Consider the following 25,544-nt stretch of genomic DNA (forward strand, 5'->3'; position numbering starts at 1 on the left):
GGCACTTACCCACTGAGCCACATCTCCAGCCCTTTTTATTTTTTTAGAGACAGGGAGTCTCACTAGGGTCTCACTAATTGCTGAGGCTGGCTTTAAACTCTCTATCCTCCTGCTTCAGCCTCCAGCCGCTGGGATTACTCATACTTCAAATTAAAATCCGGGGCCACAGACTCTTTCTAAGCCTATCCTTTTTCCCATGCTGAGAATCCTGGTTATCAAGGGCACCAGGAAAGCCACTACTAATTTCGGCTTTTGTCACCCTGACTAACCCTAATCATGACTGCTGGGAGGGGCTGTGGCCCTGGGAGAGGGTCTGGTCACTCCTGCGGAGGGCAGGGAGGGCACGAGGAGCCCTGTGGGTTCCCAGGGCGGGAGGTGGGGTGGACTCCCAGGACCAGCTCCTGCTGCCTGCCACTCTTGGGGAAGGGAACCTGCAGGGGACAGCTGAGGACAGTTAAGCCACAACGGGCACAATGGCCACCACCTCCTATCACCGGGCGCCTCTGTCCCAGGTGCTGGCCGCTCCAGCCTCTCCTCACACCCTCACCTCTAGGGCCACGACCCAGGGACACCATTTGGCTTCTTTTTTTCCCGAGTGTCTCTTTGGGAATGAGGGGACAGTTTGAACTCCCCCAAGACAGCCCTCTTTCTCTTGCCCCTGGGTCAGGCCCACCCCTCAGCACTCCTCAGGCAAGAGGCAGAACGGCCAGGAATGGCCAGATCCAGGGTGTGCCATTTCCCCGGAAGGACATGGCCTCCCCGTCCCTCCATGAACACGACGGGTTCTCTTAGCAAAGGTGATGCCGCAGCAGAGGGAGGAGGTGGAGGACCAGGGCTGGCACACAGGGGTCAAGGGAGCATGTTGGTACTGTGGGAATTCTTCTGTTTTTAAACATTTAATTTGTGCTTTTTAGGTACACACGACAGTAGAGTGTATATTATAAAGGACATGTCACACCTGGAGTGTGGCTTCCCATTCTTGTGGTTGTGCACGATGTGGAGTGACACTGCCGTGTATCCAGATATGCACACAGGAAGGTTCTGACCCTTCCATGTCCCCTGCCCCCCATCCTCCTTTGTAATACAGCTCTCCTCCCCCCACCCCCCGCCCCGTGTTGGCAGCCGCCCAGCAGAGGACGTTAGCCTTGTGAAGCTATTCCACCACCTCCACACCTAACGTACATCCAATTTACAAAATGGGTTATATCTTACTTCTACTTTTAACATTTATCAGGCACTTTAGAACAGCTAGAAAGTCTAGATTTTTTTTTTTAAAGTCCTTAGCATCGTCAACTATACATACAGTCACAAGGAGGAAAACGCACCCACAAAACACTTCTAAATGCCCAGACAGATGAGGTGTTTCAGGTGAGGACGCCGTTTGTCCACTATGTAATGACAGTCGTCTTGAGTAAACGGCACACGTGTAACAATAGTTCTAATGTGAAAAGGTCTTCAGAATGTGAGCCCCCTGGCCCTCCACGGCCAGGGCTACGTGCTCCAGTGTTCCGAGGACACCCCTTCCTAGACTTCCTTTTTTTTTGGTACTGGGGATTCAACAACTGAGAGGCCCTCGCCCACTGAGCCGCACCCCAGCCCTATTTTGTATTTTATTTAGAGACAGGTCTCCTGAGTTGCTTTCTTTCTCCCCTGAGGCTGGTTTTAAACTCAGATCCTCCTGTCTCAGCCTCCCAGCCACTGGGATTACAGGTCACTGCACCGGATGCTTAGGAATTTTAACACATTCGTAAACAGAATGTTTACGAATCCCACTTTTGTCATATACTTGCAATCTTTTTAGCATCCAGAAAACTAGATGTAGAGTAGGACTCGTGTGTTCTTTATATACACTATGTACACAGCAAAGTAAAACCAAACCCGGGCACGGGACAGTGCTCTGCCCCACCTCGCGTAAGCCACCGTGCTCCCAGCCCAGCACCCAGTGAGCGCCACTCCACAGCGGGTGGTAACTGCCCCTCCAAATCATTTATATTTTACTTGTGTTATATTTTACTTCTGTTTTTAACATTTATCAAGCACTTTAGATTTTTCAAAAAAAAAAGTACTCAGCATTGTCAACTCCACATATGGTCATGAGGAGTAAATGCACACACAAAACACCGGTTATAGTATGAAAAACATCTTTCACATACAAATCGTCTTCGCAGGACCCCTCTTGTCACGGTCAAAGTCTTCTCCATGTCCTCTAACCCAGTATGTGTATTTCTCAAAGCACGTTCACAAAATTCTACTCCTGAAATTTACATTTAGCTCCCCTGTGGAGAGTGGGGACCACGGGGGTCCTCAGCTTTGTTCCAGACCTTCCTTGGCCCCGAGCTCTAAGGAAATGGCTTTTTCTCTTGACTGCTCCCCGCTATGTTGACAGCTGTCCTCGGGTGTGGCTGGGGCATTACGTAACATGGAGTGCTGCCTGGGCGAATCCTGCTTTCCATTCCCAGTCCTGTCACTTCAGTCTCCCTACACTGAGGCGTGACAGCCACCACCTGTCACCACACTTGCAGTTCTTCTCCGGACCCAGATCTCTCCAGCATCAGTGGGCAGAGGGGAGGGGGCTGAGGCCTTGTGGGCCTTCTGCAGCCCCCAGTCCCTGACTGGGTCCCCTGCTGCTGCCACCTGCATGGCTGTTAGTTCAGAAATGGGACAAGGGGCGATGGGGGATGAAGAAAAGACAGACAGACACACCTAGAGAGAAAGCTGGGGCCCGGTGGCTCTCATCCCCTGGTGAGGGACGAACAACTGAGCCAGGCCAGCATGTTTATCATCGAGGTTTCAACATCAAAAGGGGCCTTTGGGAAAGTTTCTTCAACACAAGCAGGACAAAGGTCGCGGTTGGGGGCAGCCCAACGTGACCAGACTCTGCTCACAATTCTTCACCCCTGTGAACTGGAGTCAGAAGTGACAGTCCCATGACAGGCTGGGACCTCTTCTGAACAGGGCATCACCACAGCTACCTGGGCAGTCTCACCTGGGCCTTTGCACAAGTTCCCAGCTCAGATGCGCTCCTGTTGCTGGCTTAAGGACTATAATTTGGATCGCTGCTCCCAACACCCCGTCTGTGGCTGGTGGCACCTGGGCAGCCCGGGCCAGGTCGTGTTCTGGGGCGACTTCTCCCCCTTCATGGCTGTGGCGGGACGGGATGCGGTGCAGGCCTGGAAGAGATGAGGCCTGCCCCCGCCCTCGCCCCCGATGGGCCAGAACAGGGAGCGGGTTCGCGCCACGTTCTAGATTCGTTTTCGTTTTCTTTTTTGCACCTCTTCTCACAGAAGCTTCAGATGCCCCTGGACAGACGTGCAAGCTCAATTCATGCCCACCCACCACCACTGCCTCCTCTCCCAGGAGCGGGACAGGCAGCTTCTGCAGCTGTGTGGGCTCAGTGGAGACGATCTGCTTAACTGTCAGGCAACGGCCACCACAGGTGCCATCCTAGGTGGCCCTGCCACCAGCTTGGGAGATGGGCTCCTGTACCCGTGAGAAGCCCAGGCGGCCACCTCGGCCTCATATTTCTCCTGGGGGCAGAGGCAGGAACCAAATCCCGGCCCTCGTCACGCCAAGTCCCCGCTGCCAGGCACTGCCCTTCACGGGACTGTTCGCTGCTGGCCCAGAGAAGCTGTGTGACCAGAGTGAGTCCAGGAGTGCAGGACCTGTATGTGCAAAGCCATGTGAACACGGACACAGAAGCCCGTTCGGATTCGGCAGCATTTTTATTTCTAAATAAATATCCAGTGACATGACTTTTTCCATCCTGAATCCTCAGTCCAGGGAGACAAGCAGGGGCCCAGCAGCACAGCCGCCCCTCCCAATGCAGCCACCACCCCCTGCGGCCAGGGCCCCCAGTGCCTGGCCCCAGTGTTCCCTGTTTGTTTTTTCCTCCCTGGGGTCCTTAAAGAAAAAATAAACAACAATAAAAAACCCAAACTTAATTACACACACCTTAATTTTTAGAGAAAATATGAAAAAAAAATACAAGACTCCTATTGGCTGTGAGAATAGATCTGGCCTTGTGGGAACTGCAGCGGAGGGCACTGGAGCCTCTGGTGGAAGCTGGGGCCTCCCAACCATCCCTCCCTGTCATGTGCAAGTGGCTTCTTTCCTCTGGCCACCAAGCACACTTTTCCTTCCAGCCCCACAGCCCCGAGGGGCTCCAGCAGCCTCCTGCCTGCAGAGCTGGGAGTCCACACCGTGGGTAAGGCCTGGGATGGTGGGGAAATGGGATGGGGCAGGCCAGGTTAGAAAGTCCTTCCTTTGTGGCCCATGAATATGCATTTGAGAAACGGCAGGAACCGGCAAGGAGCTAGCTCCTTATTCTCTGGGAGCCTGTACTTAGGCCTGGGCCCTGGAGGTGGGGTCCTGGGAGGACACCCTAATGACTCTGGCTACAGAGTTGGGAACATCTCAGATTCAGCTTCTGATGCTCCAACCAGCAGGGGAAACACATGGCTGCATTTTGGAGGGAATGGGGAGGGGACCCTATTTTGTATTTTAAAATCCTACCCCACAGCAGAGAGCTGTGAGATCCTCCAGCTGGAATTAGGGGGCAACTCTCTACCTGGGCTTTGCCAGACCCTGGACTGCGAAGCTAATGGGGTCCTGGTAACAGCTACCCTGCTGAGAGCTCTGCCGGGGTATGGGTCCATGGAATCCGGGACCAAGACTCAGAAGGCCAGGTCTTGCTGAGGGATAGGGATATCTGGCCAGTGTCAAGGAGGCCTCCACTCGCCCGTCTTGGCGTCCACCGCACACAAAGGCATATACAGCAAAAGAGGACGTCTGCGCTGACTGGGGCTGCCACGTTCTGGGCCAGGCAGGGCCCTGCTACAGCCCCATTGTGAGAGGGCTGGTGGCTTGGGCTGAGGACTGGAGGGCTTCGGCTCTGCTCCTGGGCTGAGAGGCTGGGCACCAATGGGCTGAGCCATCCCCAGCCTGGTCCAGCCCACAGCTGACTTGACCTCTGGGGACTTAGGAAAAGCTCCTGAGGACTCCAATCTCAAGTTGCAGGATGTGGTTGTTCCAAGAGGTCCTACAACCACAGGTGGCACTGAGTGTACGATTTATTCCAGGAAGTGGGATGTCGGGGGCACAGGCCTGCTGTGGCACATCTTGGTTTACTGGCTACAGGGCCAGCATTCCCAGGGGCACTCATGGCTCTTACCTCACTCTAAAGCAATACCTTCTGAGCCACAGCTGTCCTATCTCTTGGCTAGATCTGAAGCAGGCGGGAAGGTATAGCAAAACTGGATCCTTTTATATCTTCTATGTTTATTTACAGCCTGAAGTGATACTCCACCTGAAAATCACACCTCCAGGGCCTTCTGCTTACTACAAATCGAAGCCAGTCACCCCCACCTCTTGGGTTGCTCTTGCAGGCTGCTAAACCCTCACTTACCAGCAGGGGGCACATGAGACTCACAGGAGACCCAGGCTAGGGCTGGTAGCGCCCAGCGAAAGGTCCCACCCTCCCCACCAGCAAAGCCTGGTGGCCTTTCCACCAAACCCCACAGATGCTCCCCACCATGACATTCTCAGGTCTCAGCAAAAAGTGGGAGGACAAGGCATGATGTGGCTGGGCCACTGGACCTGATGACAATAGTCTGAACTGAGAAGACTCCATCTGTCTCATTGCTTCATCTATAAATTTAAGATTAAAAAAAGAAAATCTTGGCAAGTTACTGAGCTTGCAAAACAACCTTCATCTCTGATATCAGACCCCGGATTTCAGGGGAGAAGAGAAATTAGCTCTGAGCTGGGCTAAGAGATCAATCTGGTCTCAGCTCCCTGCCTATTCTCAGGCAAGGGCGAAGGTTCCCTTCTTCTCTGACCTCTTCTTCCACAGCAAAGAAATAGTGGAAAACAAAATTATGCAAGGCAATGGGATACTTGAACTATGGGGTCAAGGTGTGGGACTCTAGGAAGGAGAAGACCACGCTTTAGCTCTATCAAGCACAAACTCACTTCTCATGCATAAAAGCAAACGTGGCTTCCTGCCTGACGGCGACAAGTTCTGGGCAAGGTGAGCAGTGAGGGCTGGGCCTGGCAAGAATCCTAGGGGGTCTGTGGTAGGTCCTTCCTGACTCCAGAGTCACCCTGCCTGGGGCACAAGACAGGGAAATACACCTTCTACCAGTCCAAGGCATGCTGGCCCATACAGACCTGGGCCCACAGTGTCCCACTGAGAGCCAAGGACATGCACATGATGAACTGAATCACCTGAGGGTTCTGCTCTCGACTCTAGCTGGGACCCGGAGCCATAGGGGAACGTTGTCCACGCCTGTGGATGGGCGTAGTGGAGCAGTTACACGAAAGGTGGGTGGGAATGGGGTGTGGGTCACACGGAAACGACTGGCAGCTTTTCACCCTGAGGCGGCAGGGGAGGCAGGGCCCGAGACGGTACCTCTGGGTGGGGAGCTGGCACCCCAGCATGGGAGATGGACAGAAACCAAGATGGTAGGGAACTGAAGAGAACAGAACCCTAAATAGCAGTGAAGATGGCAGCAGGTAATGGCAGGTGGACATACAGCTGGCAAAGGACCTCGGACTGGATGAACGAGAACAACGGAGCAGCAGGACCCAGCGAGGGAGATGGGATGCCGGCCAAAGCAGGAGGTTACCAGACTCCTGGACTTGGTAAAAGTGCATGAACTGAAACGGAATCAAGACAGCCATGGCTGGCCGCAGACACCATTTTCCAGCTTCTCTCTAGGGGGCGCTCTGACCCCACAAAAGAGCCCAATGCCCCAGCCTGAGATCCAGGGCTGCAGCTTCCAACCAGGCTCTAAGAAGGGCCCAGCCCTCAAGGCGGGCACTAGTGTAAACATTCACGATATGCCCCAAGCAGGGCAGCAGCTGCCTGCCCCGGGAAGACAGGCGGTGAGGTGCCAATCAGAGGTAAAGAAAAAGGGTCGCTCAGTTTTTCCTTCTCAGGGGGTGTGAGGTTTCTGGCTTTCTGAGCCTGAGGGTCAGAACCACTGCTGCCTCCGACTCTGCTCCTCACCAGCCCCTGGAGCAGACTCAGCTTGGGAGTGACTCAGATCCTGACCCCCAGGCTCCAGGCTCAGCGCTCCCTGCAGGCCCTGGCTCGGGCTTCCCTGTCCAGATGGAACCGCTCCCTTAGGGGCTGCACAGGGGCTGCAGAAGCAGGAGGAGGCACTACCTGTGACGGCAGCCACTCCACTCTGTGGAGGCCCTGCTCAGTGAGGAGTGGGGAGATGAGTGTTTCCAAAGGCCTGGAAAATTGCGGGCTAAGAAGATTCGGCAGCCTCACGTCACTCTCCTTCTGACACCCTGAAGAGGCTGCCAAGTGCAAGTACTTCCAGGGCCACGCTCGGTGTCTGTGGGTGGCAAGGCCTGCCTGGGCCCTGTCTGCCAGAAGGCACGGCACCCAGCTTGGTCAGAACAGCTCCTGCTCGTCGTCCTCAGAGCCCGATGGGCCCTGGCGCACCTCCTCATACCACTTGTTGGTGAGGCTCTTCATCTGGATGCGCCCATGATGGAGGTCCTGCGGCGGGAGATGAGATGAGCCTGGTCAGTGTGGAGGAGGGGCTTCCCCTGGGCTTGGGGGGGCAGGACAAGGCACCAGGCAACGGCAGAGTGTTAAGCAGCCAGCTTTGGGGGCACCAGGAGGGGCCCCTGAGAAACAAGAGGTGAGGAGGCAGATGGTGTGAGGATAAAAATGTGGCACCTCTGCCCCTTTCAGCAACTTAGTGAGACCTTGGCTCAAAATGAAAAATAAAGCTGGGCGTGGTGGCTCATGCCTGTAATCCCAGCAGCTCAGGAGGCTGAGGCAGGAGGATCGTGGGTTCAAACCTCTTGCTTTTAGAAGATTAAAAGGGAGGCACTAAGCAACTCAGTGAGACCCTGTCTCTTTAAATAAAACACAAAGTAGGGTGGGGATGTGGCTCTATGATCGAGTACCCCTGAGTTCAATCCCCAGTGACCCCACCAACTCCCCAAAAGAAAAATGACCAAAGATGGAGCTCAGCAGTAGAGCACCCCTGGGTTTAATTCCCAGCACCCCCCAAAAAACAAACAAAAAACCCCCCAAACCCCTGCAGCCTTTAGAGTTATCCCCATGCTGGCTCTGTGGTCTCCTGGGCTGGAGCAGGGGCCTCAGTTTCCTCGATGTCAGGGAGACCATGGCTGCCTCCTGCAGATGGCTGGGGTGGACGGTGGTGCTGCAGCATGGCCCCTACTTCGTGCTCATGTGCTGACAGCTGGCACCACGGCCTGAGCAGCAGAAGGTGCTGGGTGGCTGGAAGAGCCCCAGCCCCAGCGCAGGGGCGTCCACACCGCCTAGCAGTGCACCATGGCTCCTGAGGCCCTGGCCTGCCTGATTAGCACAGCTTCAACAGCTGATCAAGGCCCGGAGCCACCAACCAGGAGAACCAAACACGTGAACAGGCTGTTACCAAGTGAAGAGCAAATCCGCAGCCCAGGGAAACAGCAGCTGCCGCTGCACCTACACCCAGCCCGGGAGGCGCGCTCGCAACACTCCCTCCCCCAGCCCTCGGCCAGCCCTCCTGAGGGGAGGCAAGGTCCCACCTCTTGTGTCAGCCTCCGTGTGAAGAAGGGGTTCAGGTACTTGGCGTCCAGCCACATGAAGCCCTTGAGGTCCTGCCGCCGGATGTAGTGGGCCTCGTACTCCTCCTCGGTGAGCTCCGACAGGTGCTCGGACTCGATGGTGTTGCCCTGGGGGACGAGGCAGCCGGATGCGTCAGCGGGCACTAACTGGAAGCCCCACACCACTACCTAGAGGCTTCTGCCCCAGGTCACCAGTGTCCCCGAAGTGCCTCACATCCAGGCAGGGTGAATGTAGGTACAAACAGCCTCCTGGGAGCCCACGGGAGGTACAACAGTATCTAAGAACATCATGGATGCCAGGGACACCTCCTGGCACAGTCAAGTCAGAGGCTCTGGGGCCACTTCTTGATTGGCAGCTTCTGCCAATCAAGTCAGAGCAGGGGAGGGGGGAGAACAGCTCCAGAGAGGGGTGAAGAAAGGAGCGGCTCCGGAAGTGAGGACCTAGGTCTCAGGCACTGTGCGTCTTCCTGCGCTCCCCAAAGCCTCACCAACAGCCCCACCCTTGGCCAGGAGGCCCAAAGGCCAGCAGCACTGGGATGCAGGAGTTTCTGCTCTGCCGGAGGAAGCCTCCATCAGGCCTGCTGGCGTGTGCTCGGGAGTGGGGCGAAGGAAGTGCCTTCGGACGCTGTGGAGCAGCGGTTCCCATGCTCTGGCCCACATCAGCATCATCTGGAGGGCTTATTAAACCCCGAAACACTGGGCAGGAACCGCAGTTTCTGTCTCAGTAAGTCTAGGGTGAGGCCCGAGAATGTGCAGGTCTAAGTGCCCAGTGATGCTGCTGGTCTAGGACCCCACTGTGAGGACCACCAATGTAGAAAGTGGTGATTTCGAGGGCTGGGGCTGGGGCTCAGCGGTACAGCGCTCGCTTAGCATGTGCAAGGCACTGGATTCGATCCTCAGCACCACATAAATATAATAAAAAATACAGGTATTGTGTCCAACTACCACTCAAAATAAACATTAAAAAAAAAGAGAGAAAGTGGTGACTTTGAGCTTAGATTGTGGGAGCTGTGGGACCCCAGCTGGGTGAGTGGGACTCTCCTGTGCCTCAGCATTCCCATTGGCAAAATGGGGACCAGGAGAGCATCTGCTTCCTGCAGGTACTCAGGATGGCCCGAGACAGGCACATGCCTGCACCCGAGAGAGGCCCCGCAGCAGTCCCCCGAGGACCCCTCCTGGCCCTCAGCCAGCTCGCTCTCCACAAGTGGTGGCAGCAGCAGCAACTTGTAAAAAATGACCATTTTGGGGGGCTCCTCTAGACCTCTAAGACCCTCGTGGTGAGGCCCAGTAACCTTGTGACGAGCCTGCCGTCCCTGCCGTCCATTCTGATACTCAAGCAAATGTCTGACCCCCATGAGAGATTTTGTTAAAGACAAATAAGAAAGCTGGTGGGTGGGGAGAAAGGCCTGGGAGCATGCGAAAGGCCCTGCAGAGCCCTGTCCCGGCCATGGAAGCTTCCTTCCAGTGGCACAGCCCTGGCTGAGGCCCAGTGTGGGGACGAGACCCAGGACCAGCCAGGCCTGACCTCCATGTTAGACCAACAGGGAAAGATTTCTGTGACCGGTTACCAGTGGCCTCAAATAAGGGAACCAAAAAAAGATGCATTTCCTGAAATGTGGTGGGGGCGGGATGCAGGAGCCTGCAGGGAGGTCAGCAGGCCCACCTCTGCACAGCCTGAGGGTGAAGACACCGCAGGGAGGCACCAGGGCTGTTGGCCCAGAGGGCCGCCTGGTGGCAGGAGGGTGGCTTGCAGGAAGCAGAGGTGGGCAGGGAAACAGGAGTCTCGGCTGGACTGGGCCCTGGACCCCTCCAGTCCTAGTCATGCCCTCCCTGTCCTCCAGCCCCCAACAGGAGGTTTTCAGCAGATGACATGATTTTGAAACCTTCCAGCCCTGGGTCCCGAGAGGTGGCTCTGCTACTAGCAGGGGAGGAATGCCCCCTAGGCCCCAGAGGGTAGTACGAGAGCTTGCCCATGGCCTCCGTGGCCTCATCAAACCCCGAGTCTGGACAGCCTGTCCACCCCAAAGTGCCTTGCTCCAGAACTCCAGTTCCTCCTCAGCACAGTGACTGCACTGTGCTCCGCGATGCGTGCGCGTGCATGTGTATTGCGAGCGTGCACGTGCGCATCTTGGAGATTCGGGGCACCCAGAAGCCAGGTTGTCGCCCTGCCTTCTGGCAGCAAGCGGCGACCAGCGGGTCCCCAGCACGCCTGCCCCCGCCCCGCCCGGTGGCCGGCACTGACCATCTTCTCTGTCTTGCTGAGGTTGACGTCCTTCTTGCTCCTGCGGCGCGCCTTGGCGTCCTCGATGTCCATGAGGCGGATGAGGGGCATGGTGCTGCCGCCCAGCAGCAGGATGGTGAAGAGCACGATGACGATGGTGGTGGTGCCGATCAGCTGCCGCTTCTCCATGGGCTCCAGGTCCAGGTGCAAGCTCAGGGCGTAAGGGATGGCCCCCCGCAGGCCTGGGGGCAGCAGGGTGGTCAGGGGCACGGCCCAGGTTGCCTGCACCACAGCCCACGCAGGCCGCAGAGGAGTGGGGACGGGGTGGTGCTCCTCCACTCGCTCCACCTGTGCCTTGCAGCAGGGCCACCTGTGATTGGCTGTGGGGTACCAGAGTGGCCAGACATGTGGTGAGGCGACCGACCCGCTAGGCTGCAAGGCACAGGTGCCGGTGCAGGGAGGCCACCAGGCCTGTGAGTCATGCTGGCTGCTGTGGGCCAAGCGCTCCCGGGCGTCCCAGGCCTAGGGCTTTGTGCACAGCAGTCTCCAGTGTGCTCCAGCACACACTGAGGAGCCAGGACAGAGCATAGTTGTCCCACCCCGGGCCACCATGAACAGCAGCAGCACAGGCTGCAGTCGGGAGGTGCCCCCTGATTCTGAGGAGGCTGCCTGTGCTGAGCCCCCGGCAGCGCTGGCAGGGCTCTGGCTGCCTGGTGGTGGTGACAGGCTCCTGGGGAGTGACAAGGGTGTGGACTGAGCAGGAGACAGCCCTTCACTCAGTCAGAAACTTCTGGCCACTCTGGTACCCCACAGCCAATCACAGGTGGCCCTGGCCCTGCCCTTGGGAGCTTCCAGAGTGGCTGGGACGCAGGAGATGCTGAGTGCGCAGAGGGAGGGCGGGGCAGAGACAGCGCAGGGCCCACCCAGGTCCAGGATGGGGCAGCGGGTGGTGAGGGACACAGGCAGGGTCCAGAGCCAAAGGATGAAGCCAAGGGATGTGCTTCCCCTGCTGCCCAGCCAGCGCTGCGAGCCTAACGGCCCTAGACCTGTCTCAGTGAGGCCATGCTGGCCCCACGACATCCAGGGAGGCACTCGGCAAGGTCTGCTCAGGGGAGCCCGATGAACCCCGAGCTCCCCAGGGAATGATGACCTCGAGCACAGCAGGGCTGGGCTGTCCTGAGGTGGTGCCCGCGGGAGCCTGAGGAGACCCCACAGGGGAGAGGGCAAGGGGCCTCCGGGAGTGTGGGCAGCAGAGGGAGCCTAAAACCAGAAGGTGGCTAGGGTGAGGGCTGACTGGGCCCAGCAGGTCGGCTGCAGGTAGCACCGGTGACCAGGTAAGGCCAGTTCCGGGGTGCTGGACAGGAGATGAAGAAGGGGAGACAGTGAGTGAGGGTGGCCTGTCCCAGGTGGCCATGGTGGAAGAGGGGACAGGGATGGGACTGAGCTGAAGCCTGGGAAAGAGAAGAGGCTGAAATGGGCATGGGCGGAGCCAGAGAGGCAAAGTCCTCAAAGAGGATCCAGAAAGACTCAGAAATCATGGAGAAGGGCTATCAGAGGCCAGTGGCTCACCCCCAACACGCGGCTCTGCAGCAGCTGTCCTCCTGCCCTCACTCCCAAATATGGAGCCCCCGTGGCTTTGTGAACTACCTGACACAGTTCTTAGATTTTCTTGGGAGATTTTCATGACCTGGGATCGACTACTCCAAAGAGTTTTTCTTTTTTCTTTTTTGCATTGCAATTCTTATTACACATATAAAGCACAATTTTCCATATCTTTGTATATAAAGTATGTTCACGAAAAGAGTTTTTCTTCATTGGCAAAAAGGATTAAGAAAAAAACGGGGCTGGGGCCAGGGCTCAGTGGCAGAGCGCTCGCCTGGCAGGGGTGGCCAATGGGTTCGATCCTCAGCACCACATAAAAATAAATAAAATAAAGGTATTGTGTCCCACTAAAAAAAATAAAAATTAAGAAAAAATTGAGCTTCTCTCGTTGTATATGAGTCCATGCGTGTACACACACACATACACACACACACACGTTTTTTGAAAAAAGAGAAATCTGAGACAAATTTCCATTTGTGCCGCCAGAGAGAACATTATAAAGCATGTTGCTGTATCCAACTCACATGGAAACGTTTCAATTATAATATTTAAACACGAAAGCACAGAGAACTCTATGTGTTGTTCAAAAATAAATTTAAAGATGGCTGAGGATCCGGTTCTCTAGGAGCCAAAGATTTATGGAGTCATTTCCATCCTTGAGGAAGTAGAGAAACATGATGGAATGGCAGCTGAGACTCTGAATGAGAGTGTCAGAACTTTGTGACTGAAGGAAGAAATACCCAGCATTAGCACGCAGGGCTGGCGTGGCTGGTGGCAGAGCCTTGCCCGCATGTGCTAGGCCTGGGCCCCACCCCAGCCCTGGAAGACAGAGAATCACCACGTGGTCCGTGAGAATTTTAACTTCTACCTCTTTTATTTTGAGCCATTATGACTTCAGCCTAGAAAACCAGAATTGGCCTGGTCACCCCTGGGCTCACTGGCCTGTCCAGGAGAGGGGTGGACAAAGGAAGGGCACACCCTGGCTCTGTCTCCTATGGTCACAGGATCCCAAGCATGCCCTCTGTCCCCCAGATCTCAGGCTACTGTGGCCAGGTCGCATCTGGTAGGGGCCTGGCTTACAGTAGAGGCCGTTAAATGGGAGTTTTTTGGGGGCGGGTACCAGGGAATGAGCTCAGGGGTACTTGACCACTAAGCCATATCAGTCCTATTTTCTATTTTTTATCAGAGACAGGGTCTCACTGAGTTGTTTAGCGCCTCCCCTTTGCTGAGGCTGGCTTTGAACTTGTGATCCTCCTGTCTCAGCCTCCCCAGCTGCTGGGATTACACGTGAGAGCCACGGCACCTGGCCAAATGGGAGCTTTTATTAATTTTGGCTTATGAGGCACGTTGGTTTTCAGGGTTTCTAGCAGGTGGCTTCAGGTTCTCCCCAGCTGGTGTGCACCTTTATTATAAAAACTTTTCATCCATTTACTCAAGATTTGACTTACCGCTAAACCACATGATGAACATCATCTTTGGGGTGATCTTGTGATCGCGGAAGAAGTTCAGGAGGTAGGAAAGCGGGAAAATGTTGACCGCTCTGCCAAACAGCACGAGCACCTGTTAACAGCAGAGAGCCAAGTCCCGGAGGGACACGTCAGCTTCTTCAGGTCCCAGTTTGCCCAAGTCAACGCAGACCTGTAACACACCTGTCACCACGCACCAGCCCCCCTCAGCCAGCCCCCCTCAGCCGTGAAAGGTGTGAATGGTACGACACCAGGCAGAGCCAGCAGTGGGTGGCTAGAGACGTAGGCCTGGATGACGCCTGTGGCTCCGTTTTCTCTGGGATCACAGGCGCACAGCATCACATCCGCCTGGTTCCAAAGTCCAAAGAAAGGTCCAATAAGTGTCAATGAGGGTTCTGGTAATGACATCAGAACAGAATCCAAAGGCCTTGCAGAAACATCCAGAATGCAACTTCAGGGCAATCTGCCTCTGAAGGTGGCCACCATGGGACAGGTCTGCGCTAATCCTCCCCACGGGACAAACTCTGGAGGGGTAAACCAGGTGTTTCTACCTCACCCACAGGGACCACGCTCCTCAGGACAAGGAGGGAAGGACTGAGAAGGCCTACCTGGGCATTTTTCTCTGAGCAGAAAGAAAACATTCTACAAGGAGGCCACACTCGGCCTAGCCCATTGCTATGGCTTTTAGTTCCCACCATCTCCAAAGGCATTTAGTCTTAACGAAAAATAGTTTTATGGGGCTGGGATTGTGGCTCAGCAGTAGAGCGCTCGCCTAGCACAGGTGGGACCCAGGTTCGATCCCCAGCACCACATAAAAATAAAGGCATTGTGTTGTGTCCATCTACACTTAAAAAATATATATATTTAAAAAAAAAATAGCTGTATGGGGTGGGCTCAGTGGCAGAGCGTTACTTAGCAAGGCCCCGTTCCCCAGTACTGCAAAAAGAAGGTAAAAACCAAAAATATAGCTTTATGTAAAGCTTGAATCTTGCCAACCCCAGCCTCCACATGAACGTATTTTAATCCTATTTAGTTTATTTCTCTTAACAAACATGACCTGAGTGTGCTTTGATTGGTACGCCTCTGAGGGTCAAGTTAACAAGGACTGCTCCCAATTATCCAGCGGTCCAGTGCCAGGGACTGTGCTAAACATTTCACATGCGTCCTATCTGCCTGTATTTGAATCTTGCAGCAGTGTTATGGAGTGGGTGCTACCTCCATTTTACAGACTAGCAAACCGAGGCAAGCCAAGGAACTGGGTGAAGCTGACTGGGCAGGAGGAGGTAGATCCAAGGTGTGAACCTGGTCGGACCCCAAAGCCCACAGTCTAGACCACTGAGCTGGGTGTGAGTGTGGAACTATCACCACCTTAACAAAACAGGGGCTCTGCTAGCCACAGGGCCAGCCTGTGCCCGGTGTTTGCGGGGACTGAGCCACTGCCTTGGGTGTTCTCCCATGTTCCTTCCAGCCATGGCTAGGACAGTTACCTCCCAGGTTCACCGTAACATCCAATCTCAGCTCCTACACTTTGTTTCAGGTTTAACCAAAGGTGGCCCTTGACCAAGGACGACAGTAACGGCCATTGTACTTTCTGTAAAAGGCTTTTGCTGCTGTTCTCTTGTCCTGAAACCTGAGTTTGGAGGACAGACAACTGACAAACAGCAACAAGCTCTGGCCAAGTGAAAGGCAGAGAGAAGAACCCAGATGGCAGGGAGGACATCTTTCCATAGGGTTCCTTATATCCTCCATGGCTCTCCTGGGTGCCAAGCAGGCGGTCCTTACCAGTTTGCACTTGGTAGGTAAAAGTGCTTTAATAAAGTCTGCTTCCTAATAGCTGGGTTTTAAGTGGAACTGGCAATAAACATTAACAAAAAACAATTATGCCACACTCCTACAGGAAGGAGTGTCTTGTAAATGCTTGAAATTAATGAGGGACCCAAAAAGATTAAATTAGGAATTAAGAGTATAGATCAGCTATTGGGCCTTGGGCTGAGGGATGAGCCCGAACTGGAGACACAGAGACCAATGGAGAAACGCAGGCAAGGACCTGGAGGTGTTTGGCCAGATGCCCAAATGCTAGCGGTCTCTGCTGTCGCCTGAATCAGATGCTTGAGGGGGCTGGACCTTTCTTTCAAATGCTAAACATTTATTTTCCCTCCCAGTCCCAAAAAGGATTCCATTCTGCTGTAGATGATTACATTTCCCTTTTCCTTATTTATTTGAACCCGGGGTGCTTTACCACTGAGCCATGTGCCCAGCCCTGTTTTATTTTTTATTTTGAGACAGGGTCTTGCCATGTTGCTGAGGCTGGCCTTGAACTTGCATTCTTCCTGCTTGAGCTTCATGAGTCACTAGGATTACAGGAATGTGCAGCACTGGGCCCAGCCTCTCTCTTCTTTCTTAAAGATATATTTTAATTGTTTTACTGCCACCCTCAGCCCAAATATAACCCTGTTTCCATGTCATAAGCATCACCTGGGTAACTCCCCTGGGTGATTCTGAGGAAGTCACCCAGGGTCTGGTAATCTTTACTTTAACCACTATCTAAGGTCATGCTTATAAATAGGCACATTTGGGGGAAAAAAAAAAAAAAAAAAAAAACTGCAGTAAGAAGGCAGTATAATCCATTATAAATTTTCCAGAAAAAGGTCAAAGAAAAAAATCATCCCCATTTTAACAACTGCTGTGAACATTTGTCAGTATTTTCTTTTTTTAAAAAAATGTACTATGAGAGTTTTTAAAAATTTTTTTAAAAGATGTTAATGGATTTTTATTTTATTCATTTATTTATATGTGGTGCTGAGAATCAAACCCAGTGTCTCCCACATGCTAGGCAAGCACTCCACCACTGAGCCACAGCCCCAGCCCCATCAGTATTTTCTTACATACATGGTTATAACTGGTTGCATAATCAATTTTGAAGTCTGCTTTTATCACCTAACATAAAATTGGGGATATAGCTCAGTTGGTAGAGTGCTTGCCTTGCATGCATAAGGCCCTGGGTTCAATCCCCAGCACAACAAAAAAAAAGAAGAAAGAAAAAAAATATATATGAGTTTGTTCTTCTTAGAAGAGACCGTAACATTCAAGTGCACTGAAAATTAAAAACTATGAATAAGTCCTTTTCCAGGGTTATTCAGTCACTTAATTTCAATCCCCCCACCCCCACCCTGTCCCCCTTGTATATGATTTTTAACAAAAGAGACTTTAAAACAGAAGTGAGTCTATGTAGCTGTTGACTCTGAACAGTTAACAGTTACATAAATGAATCCAGAATATGTTATTGATCTACAAATAAGTATTTAAATTAAAAAAAAAAAAACAAGGAAAATACTTACTATGCACCAGATGACAAAGGAAATTTCAAACTTGTGAGGGAAACTAAAAATGGACAGGCCAAGAAATGCAAACACACATGTTTCTGAAACAAACCAAAGAATGGATTATTCAGCCCCAACTATTTTCTTCCAATACAGTGCAAAACTATTAAGCAAACATGCAGAAGTCATGAGTCAATAAGGCATTTTTTTTCATTTTCTGGAAAATACTGCAACCAATATTTTGGTCAAACTGTGCTTGGATTCTTTCTTTTCTGTCACACTAGCTACATGGGCTGTTCTCCAGGATTTCCCAAAGTAATGAGTTAACTGTCAAATATGAACTTAAATAAACACCATCCCACCCGGGGAAGATGATAAACTGAATCTGCCCATGTGCTCAGCACTGTTCTTAGCAAGGGTCCTGATAGCAGCCAAGTGGCAAGAGTTCAGAGCAAAAGGCTGCAGGCGCCAGATGACAAGCATGAAAGGGCTTTTGGTTAACTTCCCCGTCAGTGCCACAGTCAAGTGACAGAATGAACATACTGACTGCTGCTGCAGGTTAGAGAGCAGCCCGAGCCCAACACGACTTCAGGAAGAGATCCCCTTCCAGCTCTGGGCTTTGCTCCACAGAGCAAAGGAGCCCCGACTTCCTGTGGGCCAGCAGTCACTTGTCTTAAGAAAAAGCACTTTATAAATTTCTGGGCACCCTGCTTAAACTCTGATGACCTCCAGAACTGCCGATTAACCAGGGAGACACAGACTATATTTTAAAATAGCTGAACATCATAAAGCATTAAAACTGTTTAAAAGCATTGCAGTAATGTTTTTTCTTCAAACGTGAATCTTTTCTTTTTTGGTGCATGCTGAGGATTAAATCCAGGACCTCACACATGACAGGCAAGTTGTCTACCACTGAGCTCCATCACAGCCAAATGTATATCTCTCTCTTTTTTTTAAATATACTTTTTAGATATATAGACCTTTATTTTATTCATTTATTTATATGTGGTGCTGAGAATCGAACCCAGTGTCTCACACATGCTAGGCAAGCGCTCTACCACTGAGCCATAGCCGCAGCCCCATATATTTTTTAATTTTTTTTTTAATTTGAGAAAGGGTTTCACTAAGTTGCTGGGGCTGGTTTCAAACTTGCAATCCTCCTGCCTCAGCCTCCTGAAATGTGTATCTTTTCAAAGTGAGTCCACAAGCTGAATGATATACTCACCCTTATCCTACTTGAAGGTTTTTTTCTTATCTATTAAGCATTTTTGTGATCTTTCCAAATCTGCACATTTAGAACATTCATATCTACCTTTTCCCTGGCAGTCTAAATTCTAGTCCTGGGTGTATCACAGTTAACCCACCCTCTGCAGATGAATACTTAAGACAAGTTCCATTTGACATTACAAGCTACAACACCACACCCCTGCACACAGGTTAGATTCCTGAAGACTGAATTGCTTGGCCCAGAGAGTAAGTGCCTTTTACATTCAGACAGATAACTGCAAAAGATTCTCCAAGGGAAGACCCTCCCACAGCTTGATTTCCACTCACCCTGCCAGAACTGAATATCACCAACTTGCCAATTTGCTTAAAAGTTGCCAATCTGATTGATAAGTGCCAAATAGAATTTGATGGATGTTTTGTTCTAGGTTCCTGCAATTGTGAGGATGAAGTCAGAATCTTTAGCCTTGGCTTTTGAAGAGGATACTGTGGAATAAATACCCACCGGCCCTGGGATACAGAGGCCTGGCTGCTGGCGCCAATTCCTGGCAGAAGGCCACCAGGCCTCACCTGGGCCTCCTTGCCTCCGCATAGCCAGCCCTCCCTCCTGGAACACCACAGGGAACTACTGCTTTAGAATGAGACAAGGCCCCTGAAGTGCCAGGGGATACTGGTGATGACAGCTGGGGCACAGTAATTCAGGGCTGGTGTAAAGGGACAGTGTGACTGGCTCCTTCACTCCTGGGATGAACCAGGGAGGAGGCAAGTGAGAGCTCAAACTGAAACAGCTCTTCACGGTCCAGCCCAGCTCAGCCAGCACATGACAGCCCCAAATGCATCCTTCAGGATGGCCCGTGGATAAAGGGCCCCCTGGACGAACCTGGGAATGCTGGGACAGTGTCCCCCCTTAGAAACCCAAGATGCCCATCTGCTGAAAAGCCCCGGCTCACAGCCTGCTCAGCTCACCCAGGATTTCCCAAACTCTTCTCCCATACAGCTCTGGGCATCTGACCCTCTTCAATACCATTTCCAAGGAGAAGTTTTTGGACACATCCCTTCAATACATTGCATGTTCCCCTTGTCGGGAGCGAGGCTGGCCCTGGCGGTGCACAGCAGGGCGACAGCACAGGCAAGGAGCCCAGTGTCTGGTGGAGGTTCTGCTTCTGCTGCAGGGAAATCTCCACCAACTCCCACCACAGGACAGGAAGCCCATCAGGGCTGGAGGGCCCTGGCGCCAGCCACCAGGAAGGACTTACCGCACAAGAAAGCCACGGTCCGGAGGGTTTGCTGCATGAGGATCTGGGTGACCGGGGAGAGGTTATGGTGCGTGTAGTGCGACATCACGATGCCCGAGAACAGGATGGCCATGATGCCTGGAAAGGGACAGAGGGGCACAGACATGAGCGGCAGAACAGCACCTGCCACGGGGCGCCCAAGTCAGGCGACACACTCCTGCAAGCCCCAGAGCCCGGGGCACGAGGGCTTTAGGAAAAAGGAAAAAAAAAATAATCCCGAGGCCTCCCAGGGCTGCGGGGAGCCGAGGCCCTGGCTCTTCGGCACTGGCACTGGCTGAGCGCCTTCCCTTCCTGCAGCTTGTCTGCTCGCAGGCACCGGGACGACAGTACCCACCCGAACTGCTAGGGGGCAAGGGAACACGGGCCACGCAAAGTGCCCCACGGTCCCGGCCCCCACCACGTGTGCACCATCACGGCCATCCAGGGGTGTGGGGCAGGTGAAGCTCGGGTGGCAGAGAACCTGAGGACAAGGAGAAGGGGCAGCTTCGGGGGGCTTTTTAACTATTTCCCCTTAATTTTGAATTCCCCATAACCATCATGTAAGAAGGAAAATGTGTATTTAAGCAGGTGACACGTCTCTTCTTCAAAGCTCTCCATGGCCCACGGCCTGTGCTGCTCAGGTTCTGAGTGCCCAGTCTGTCCCCTGCCCTGCACCCCTCCTAGGCACTTGGCTCTGACTCTTCTCAGCTCACCCCTGCCCAGGTAGCAGGAAAGGGGTCTCCATGTCAAGTAAGGTTGCTGGCATTTAAAAAAGCCATCGAACAAGATGCCAAAACACACAAACTGCAAGTCATATTTTATAACAAAAGTTTCAACTCAACTTGGGCCCTTCTGGAGAAGCAGAAGTCAGTTAAACTACCTTTCCATTTATACGGGTGAAGACGACAGGGTTGTGTCGCAGACGTTCCAGCTGCTGAGCCGAGTGTACGCACAACGCCCTAAAGAAACCTGGCAAGCCCTGCTCTCTGTATCGCCCAGGTGCCTGCTGGCTGTGTGAGAGGGGCTGGGACGCTTTGTCCCCTCATTCTCTAAGGAAACAGCAAATTCCTTTGCTCTTTCACTTCCCTCCAGGAAGAGCCCAGAAACACTTCCCATGAGGCCTGAGAGCCGGGGAGGAAGCCAGGGCAGATCTCCTCACCTGCCCTGTCGGGGCAGGAGCTCCCTGGAGCTCAGCGTCCCTCTGAATCATGGCTCTACTGGACAGAGAGTGAGCCCAATAGAAACTTCAGTTCTTCTCAAGTTCACTTTTCCTCTCCCTAAGTCCTGTTCCATACTGGGAGGGACAGCTGAGCCCTCTGATCCTGCAGAAAATGCAGGCACTGAGGTCATCAAAGGATGGGCTGGGGGGTGTGGCTCAGTGGTGGAAGGCCGTGGGTCCAACCCCGGCACAAGAGCAAATCAATAAGACAAAGGCAACATCATGTGGAAAGGGCAGGGAGGGAGCACTGGGTGGCCTGGACCCCACTTCAGCTGGAAGACTGGGCGCCGGGTGCAGCGCTGGCAGCCCCTCGGCCACTCAGTCCCATGTTCACAGATCCTGGCTCCCAGCTTTGAAAGGGCTCTTTCCACCAGCTGACTTCAAGAGGGACCATCAATCCTCTGGCAAGGTCAGGCCTTTGTGTTTCTTACTTTGATGTAAAAGTCAACCCAAGAGGAGCCCGAGCCATGCTGAAGTCACCACACAAGTTACCTCACACCCAATCGTCATTCCACCCACAGAGAGAAGCTGTCACGGCCATAGGAGTGGACGTCAAATACCTATTCTAGAAAGCCAAGGCTGCGGGCAGTCGGATCTGACAACAGAGTGTGGAAGTTCTCTCGGGACTGACCACTAGGAGAGCCCATATGGAAGCCTGATGAGACTCTTACCCCCAGGACCATCCTGCCCCAGAGTTCTTCACGGGGATAGGCTCAGCAAAGAAGGGTTTAGCTGGCCTGTTTACTCAACACTCCTTGGGGGCCATCCTGAAAATACAAATAAGCTGGGCGGGTGGCAAATGCCTCTAATCCCACCAACTCAGAAGGCTGAGGTAAGAGGTTCGCAAGTTTGAGGCCAGCTTCAGCAATTTACCGAGGGCCTACGCAATTTAGTGAGACTATCTCAAAATAAAAAGTAAAAAGAACTGAGGATGTGGCTCAGTGGTAAGCACCCCTGGGTTCAATCCCCAGTAACAACACAAAGAATAAGAATCAAGAGTCAGCAACGGGGCTGGGGCTGGGGCTGGGGCTGAGTGGTAGAGCGCTCGCCTAGCATGCATGAGGCACTGGGGTCGATCCTCAGCAGCCATAAAAATAAAGATACTGTGTCCCCCTAAAACAAAAAAAATTTTAAAAAAATTAGCAGGATGGAGGTGGACCGTGGGAGGGTGGTCACAGAAGACACTCGTTTTTCTGGTACTGAGGATGAAACCCAGGGTCACTTAAAAACTGAACCACCACATCCCCAGCCCCACTCCTTTAATGTTTTGAGACAGGATCTCACTGATTACGTAGGGCCTTGCTAAGTTGCTGAGGTTGGTTTCAAACTTGCAATCCTTCTGCCTCAGCCTCCTGAGTTTCTGAGATTACAGGCCTGCGCCATCACGCCCAGCAGACAGGCCTCTTTACCAAGGGCTTGCAGCCTGGAGGGTTGGCGGCCTGGAGTGGGCCAATCTTCCTGCTGGTGTTTTTAGATGCCGGGAATCTGCTGCTCATGGGTATTTCCCAACTTTTAAAGACAGCAACTGATTCAAATCTTTAAAAATTCCCTGTATGAATAAACAAACCCAGTCTGGGAAGTGAGTCCGGACGATGCTGTGCCTGTGTGCTTGACCTACTGATGTTGGAAACGGGCCACCCACGGGGAAGAGTGCCTCACCCAGGGCAGTGCCAGGTGGGGCATATGTCAAGTTCTGGGCTACAGGAAAGAGTTTGGGCCAGCAGTGGGCTCCAGAGCCCAAGGGACAGCTCAGGTGTCTCCCCATGATCCCTCCCTATGCAAAGGGGTCCCACCACCACCCAGACCACCCCATCCATTGCAGCTGCCACCTGTACAGGCTGGAAAAACACCACAGGGGAACAGGGTGACCTAAGCTCACTCTTATAAGTGAGATAAATGCCATGGCTATTTAAAAAAATACTATAAGAAAGAAATCCTGACACATTTACCTCTTTATTTAAACCTTTATTTAATTAATTTATTTATTTTTATGTGGCGCCGAGGCTCGAACCCAGCGCCTTACACGTGCCAGGCTAGTGCTCTACCGCTGAGCCCCAGCCCCACATTTACCTCTTTAAGAAGGCAAAATCAGCTAGGTGCTGTGGCTCACGAGGCTGAGGCAGGAGGATCACTCAGCAACTTAGCGAGGTCCTAAGCAACTTAGTGAGACCCTGTCTCAAAATGAAAAATAAAAAGGGCTGGAGACGTGGCTCAGTGGTGTACTTGAGTCCAATTCCCAGTATAAAAAAAAAAAAAAGAAGAAGAAGAAGAAGGGCAAAATCATTTAAGAAAGTAGGTAGCCAGCAGGCCGCGCATAGTAGCACACGCCTGCAATCCCAGCGACTGGGGAGGAAGCAGGAGGATGGCAAGTTCAAAGGCAGCCTCAGCTAGTGCCTGAGTTAAATCTCTAGTACCAAAACCAAACTCAGCAGAGACACAATGCGTCTTGGAGTTCCTTCCACGGCAGTGCAAACGGACCAGCACTTAGTAAGTGGCTGCACGGTATTCCATAGTGAGAATCTTCACTCTCACAGAGTGATCTGGAGGCTCCATCCAACCTCTCTCTGAAGACCCTGATGACCACAGCCCAAAGGCAAAGTGCAGGAGAGCAGTGCCCTCCCTGGGGCTGACGGTATGTTCCTGGCCTGTGCTGCTGTCCAGCGGCACCTGCAGCAACTAGCAACTCCCGAGAAACCACTTCCCTCTGATCAGAAAACAGTGCCTCTTGGACAGAAGATAAGAAAAACACTCCCTAAATGGATGCATAAAATGTATCTTCCCAACAGGGACTCAGTGCTAATGGCAGGGGGATAATTTAGAGAACCAGAGGTAAAAACAGGTAGGCGGGGCAGTGACTCACAGGTAATGTTCAGTAAGCACCAAAGTTCAGAAAAGACAAGTTGGCAGTGTGGGAGCAGTTATCCAGGTGAACTGACTCAGGACTGACAACAAAGCCCTGAGGTCACAAGAGGCCTCCAGGGAAAGCAGCCCTTCCCCGCTGCTTCCTCCTCCAGGCAATGGACTGCAGAGGGAAAAGGCGGGTCACCCACACCATTAAAAACCTCACCACGGGTTCTCCCTGTGCCAGGTACTTAACAGCCAGGATGGAGCCAGGTGTGGTGGCTGAACTTAAGAGGAGTTCCCAGCTGAGACTCCAGGAGGGCAACACCACGGAGAGCCCGGCAGGTTCTGGGAGGTTGGAGCTGGGGTAGCTGCACGGAAAAAGCTCTGCCATTTTCCATAAGATCCCCTGAAGCCTTTGCCAGGATGAGATTCCGCAAGGCTGAGGATAGGACCACTGAGAGGTCGGCCCAGCAATCCCTGAGGCCTGAGAGCCGTCTGCCTCGCCCCCAGCTAGAGCAGTGATGTCGCAGCACATGGGACAAGAGGCCAAGGACTGAGCAGGGCATTGCTTTAGTTGTTAGCACTGCTTCTCTGGAACTGTCCTAACAAAGTTTAAGTCGACCTCAGGCCAGGGGTGATGGCGCATGTGATTCCAGAGACTCAGGAGGCTGAAGTAGAAGGATTCCAAATTCAAAGCCAGCCCCGGCAACCCTGCCTCAAAATCAAAAGGACTGGGGGTGTAGCCCAGGGTGGGTTCAATCCCCAGCACCACACACACAAAAAAGTCCAGAACCATATAAAGAAAGACAGTAAAATCTTACACTTGAGTTCATAATGACCAGCCTCCAATAGAAAATTAATAGCAAGCAAAGAATAGGAAACATGACCTAAAACACAAACAAAGTGATAGGACAGACCGAGAATTGACAAAGATTGAAGGAATCAGTAAAGAAGCACTTTAAAATACCTATTATAAATATGCTCAAGAATACAGAGAAAAAAATGAGCATGATAAGAGAAAAATGAAAGATATAAAAACGGGGTGGGGTAGTGGCTCAGTGGCAGAGCGCTTGCCTGGCATGTGTGAGGCACTGGGTTAAATTCTTAGAAGAAAGGAAACAAAGAAAGGAAAGAAAGAAAGGTATTGTGTCTACCAAAAAAATAAACAACAACAACAACAAAAAAAACCAGAACTTCTGTAGATGAAACAACACAATAGCTAAAATGAGAAACAATAGGATTAACAGATACCCAAATGGCAGAAGATCAGTGAACTTGAAGACACACTGGTAGAAACTAACTAAAATATATCACATATGTATATGTGTGTGTGTGTATATAAACAGTATCTCTATATTTAAATATGTGTATCACTAAAAAAAAAAAAAAAAAAAAAAAAAAAAGAGCACACTGTGGGCCAGTAGCACACATGCAGTCATAACTGGAGTCCTAACAAGGGGGCAGAGAGAAGAAAAGAAAAACTGAAGAAATAGGTAAAGAAATCACCAATTCAATGAAGGCTATACACACCTAAACTATCAACCCAAAAATCTCCAGGGGGCTTCCCAGCAGAATCCCCAGAGAACCACACCCAGGCACATCCAAACCCAATGGCCATGCCCCTCCTGGGAGGGATAAGCTTTTTAAAAGTTAAAATAAGAGTCATCAAGGAACTGGACTCTGTCACATCCTGGTGGGAACGTGACATGATACAGCACTTTGAAAAACACTTGGCAGGTTTCTAACAAAGCAAAATATATATTTACCATATGACCCACC

At 52.3% G+C, this 25,544-nt stretch overlaps 1 protein-coding gene across 1 annotated transcript in view; it reads right to left on the bottom strand.

Moving 5' to 3' along the window:
* Positions 1-3,565: 3,565 nt before the first annotated feature.
* Slc9a8 (solute carrier family 9 member A8) overlaps positions 3,566-25,544 on the bottom strand; it is a 75,841-nt gene continuing 53,862 nt past the window's right edge. The window contains exons 11-16 of the mRNA XM_076851960.2: positions 19,685-19,801; positions 17,223-17,305; positions 13,867-13,978; positions 10,838-11,058; positions 8,557-8,703; positions 3,566-7,513 (exon numbers count right to left, since the gene is read on the bottom strand). Coding sequence (XP_076708075.1) covers positions 7,406-7,513; positions 8,557-8,703; positions 10,838-11,058; positions 13,867-13,978; positions 17,223-17,305; positions 19,685-19,801 — 788 coding nt within the window. The 3' untranslated portion in view covers positions 3,566-7,405. The remainder of the gene's footprint in view (positions 7,514-8,556; positions 8,704-10,837; positions 11,059-13,866; positions 13,979-17,222; positions 17,306-19,684; positions 19,802-25,544) is intronic.

The sequence above is a fragment of the Callospermophilus lateralis genome, chromosome 3 (assembly GCF_048772815.1).
Source record: "Callospermophilus lateralis isolate mCalLat2 chromosome 3, mCalLat2.hap1, whole genome shotgun sequence".
NCBI lineage: Eukaryota > Metazoa > Chordata > Mammalia > Rodentia > Sciuridae > Callospermophilus > Callospermophilus lateralis.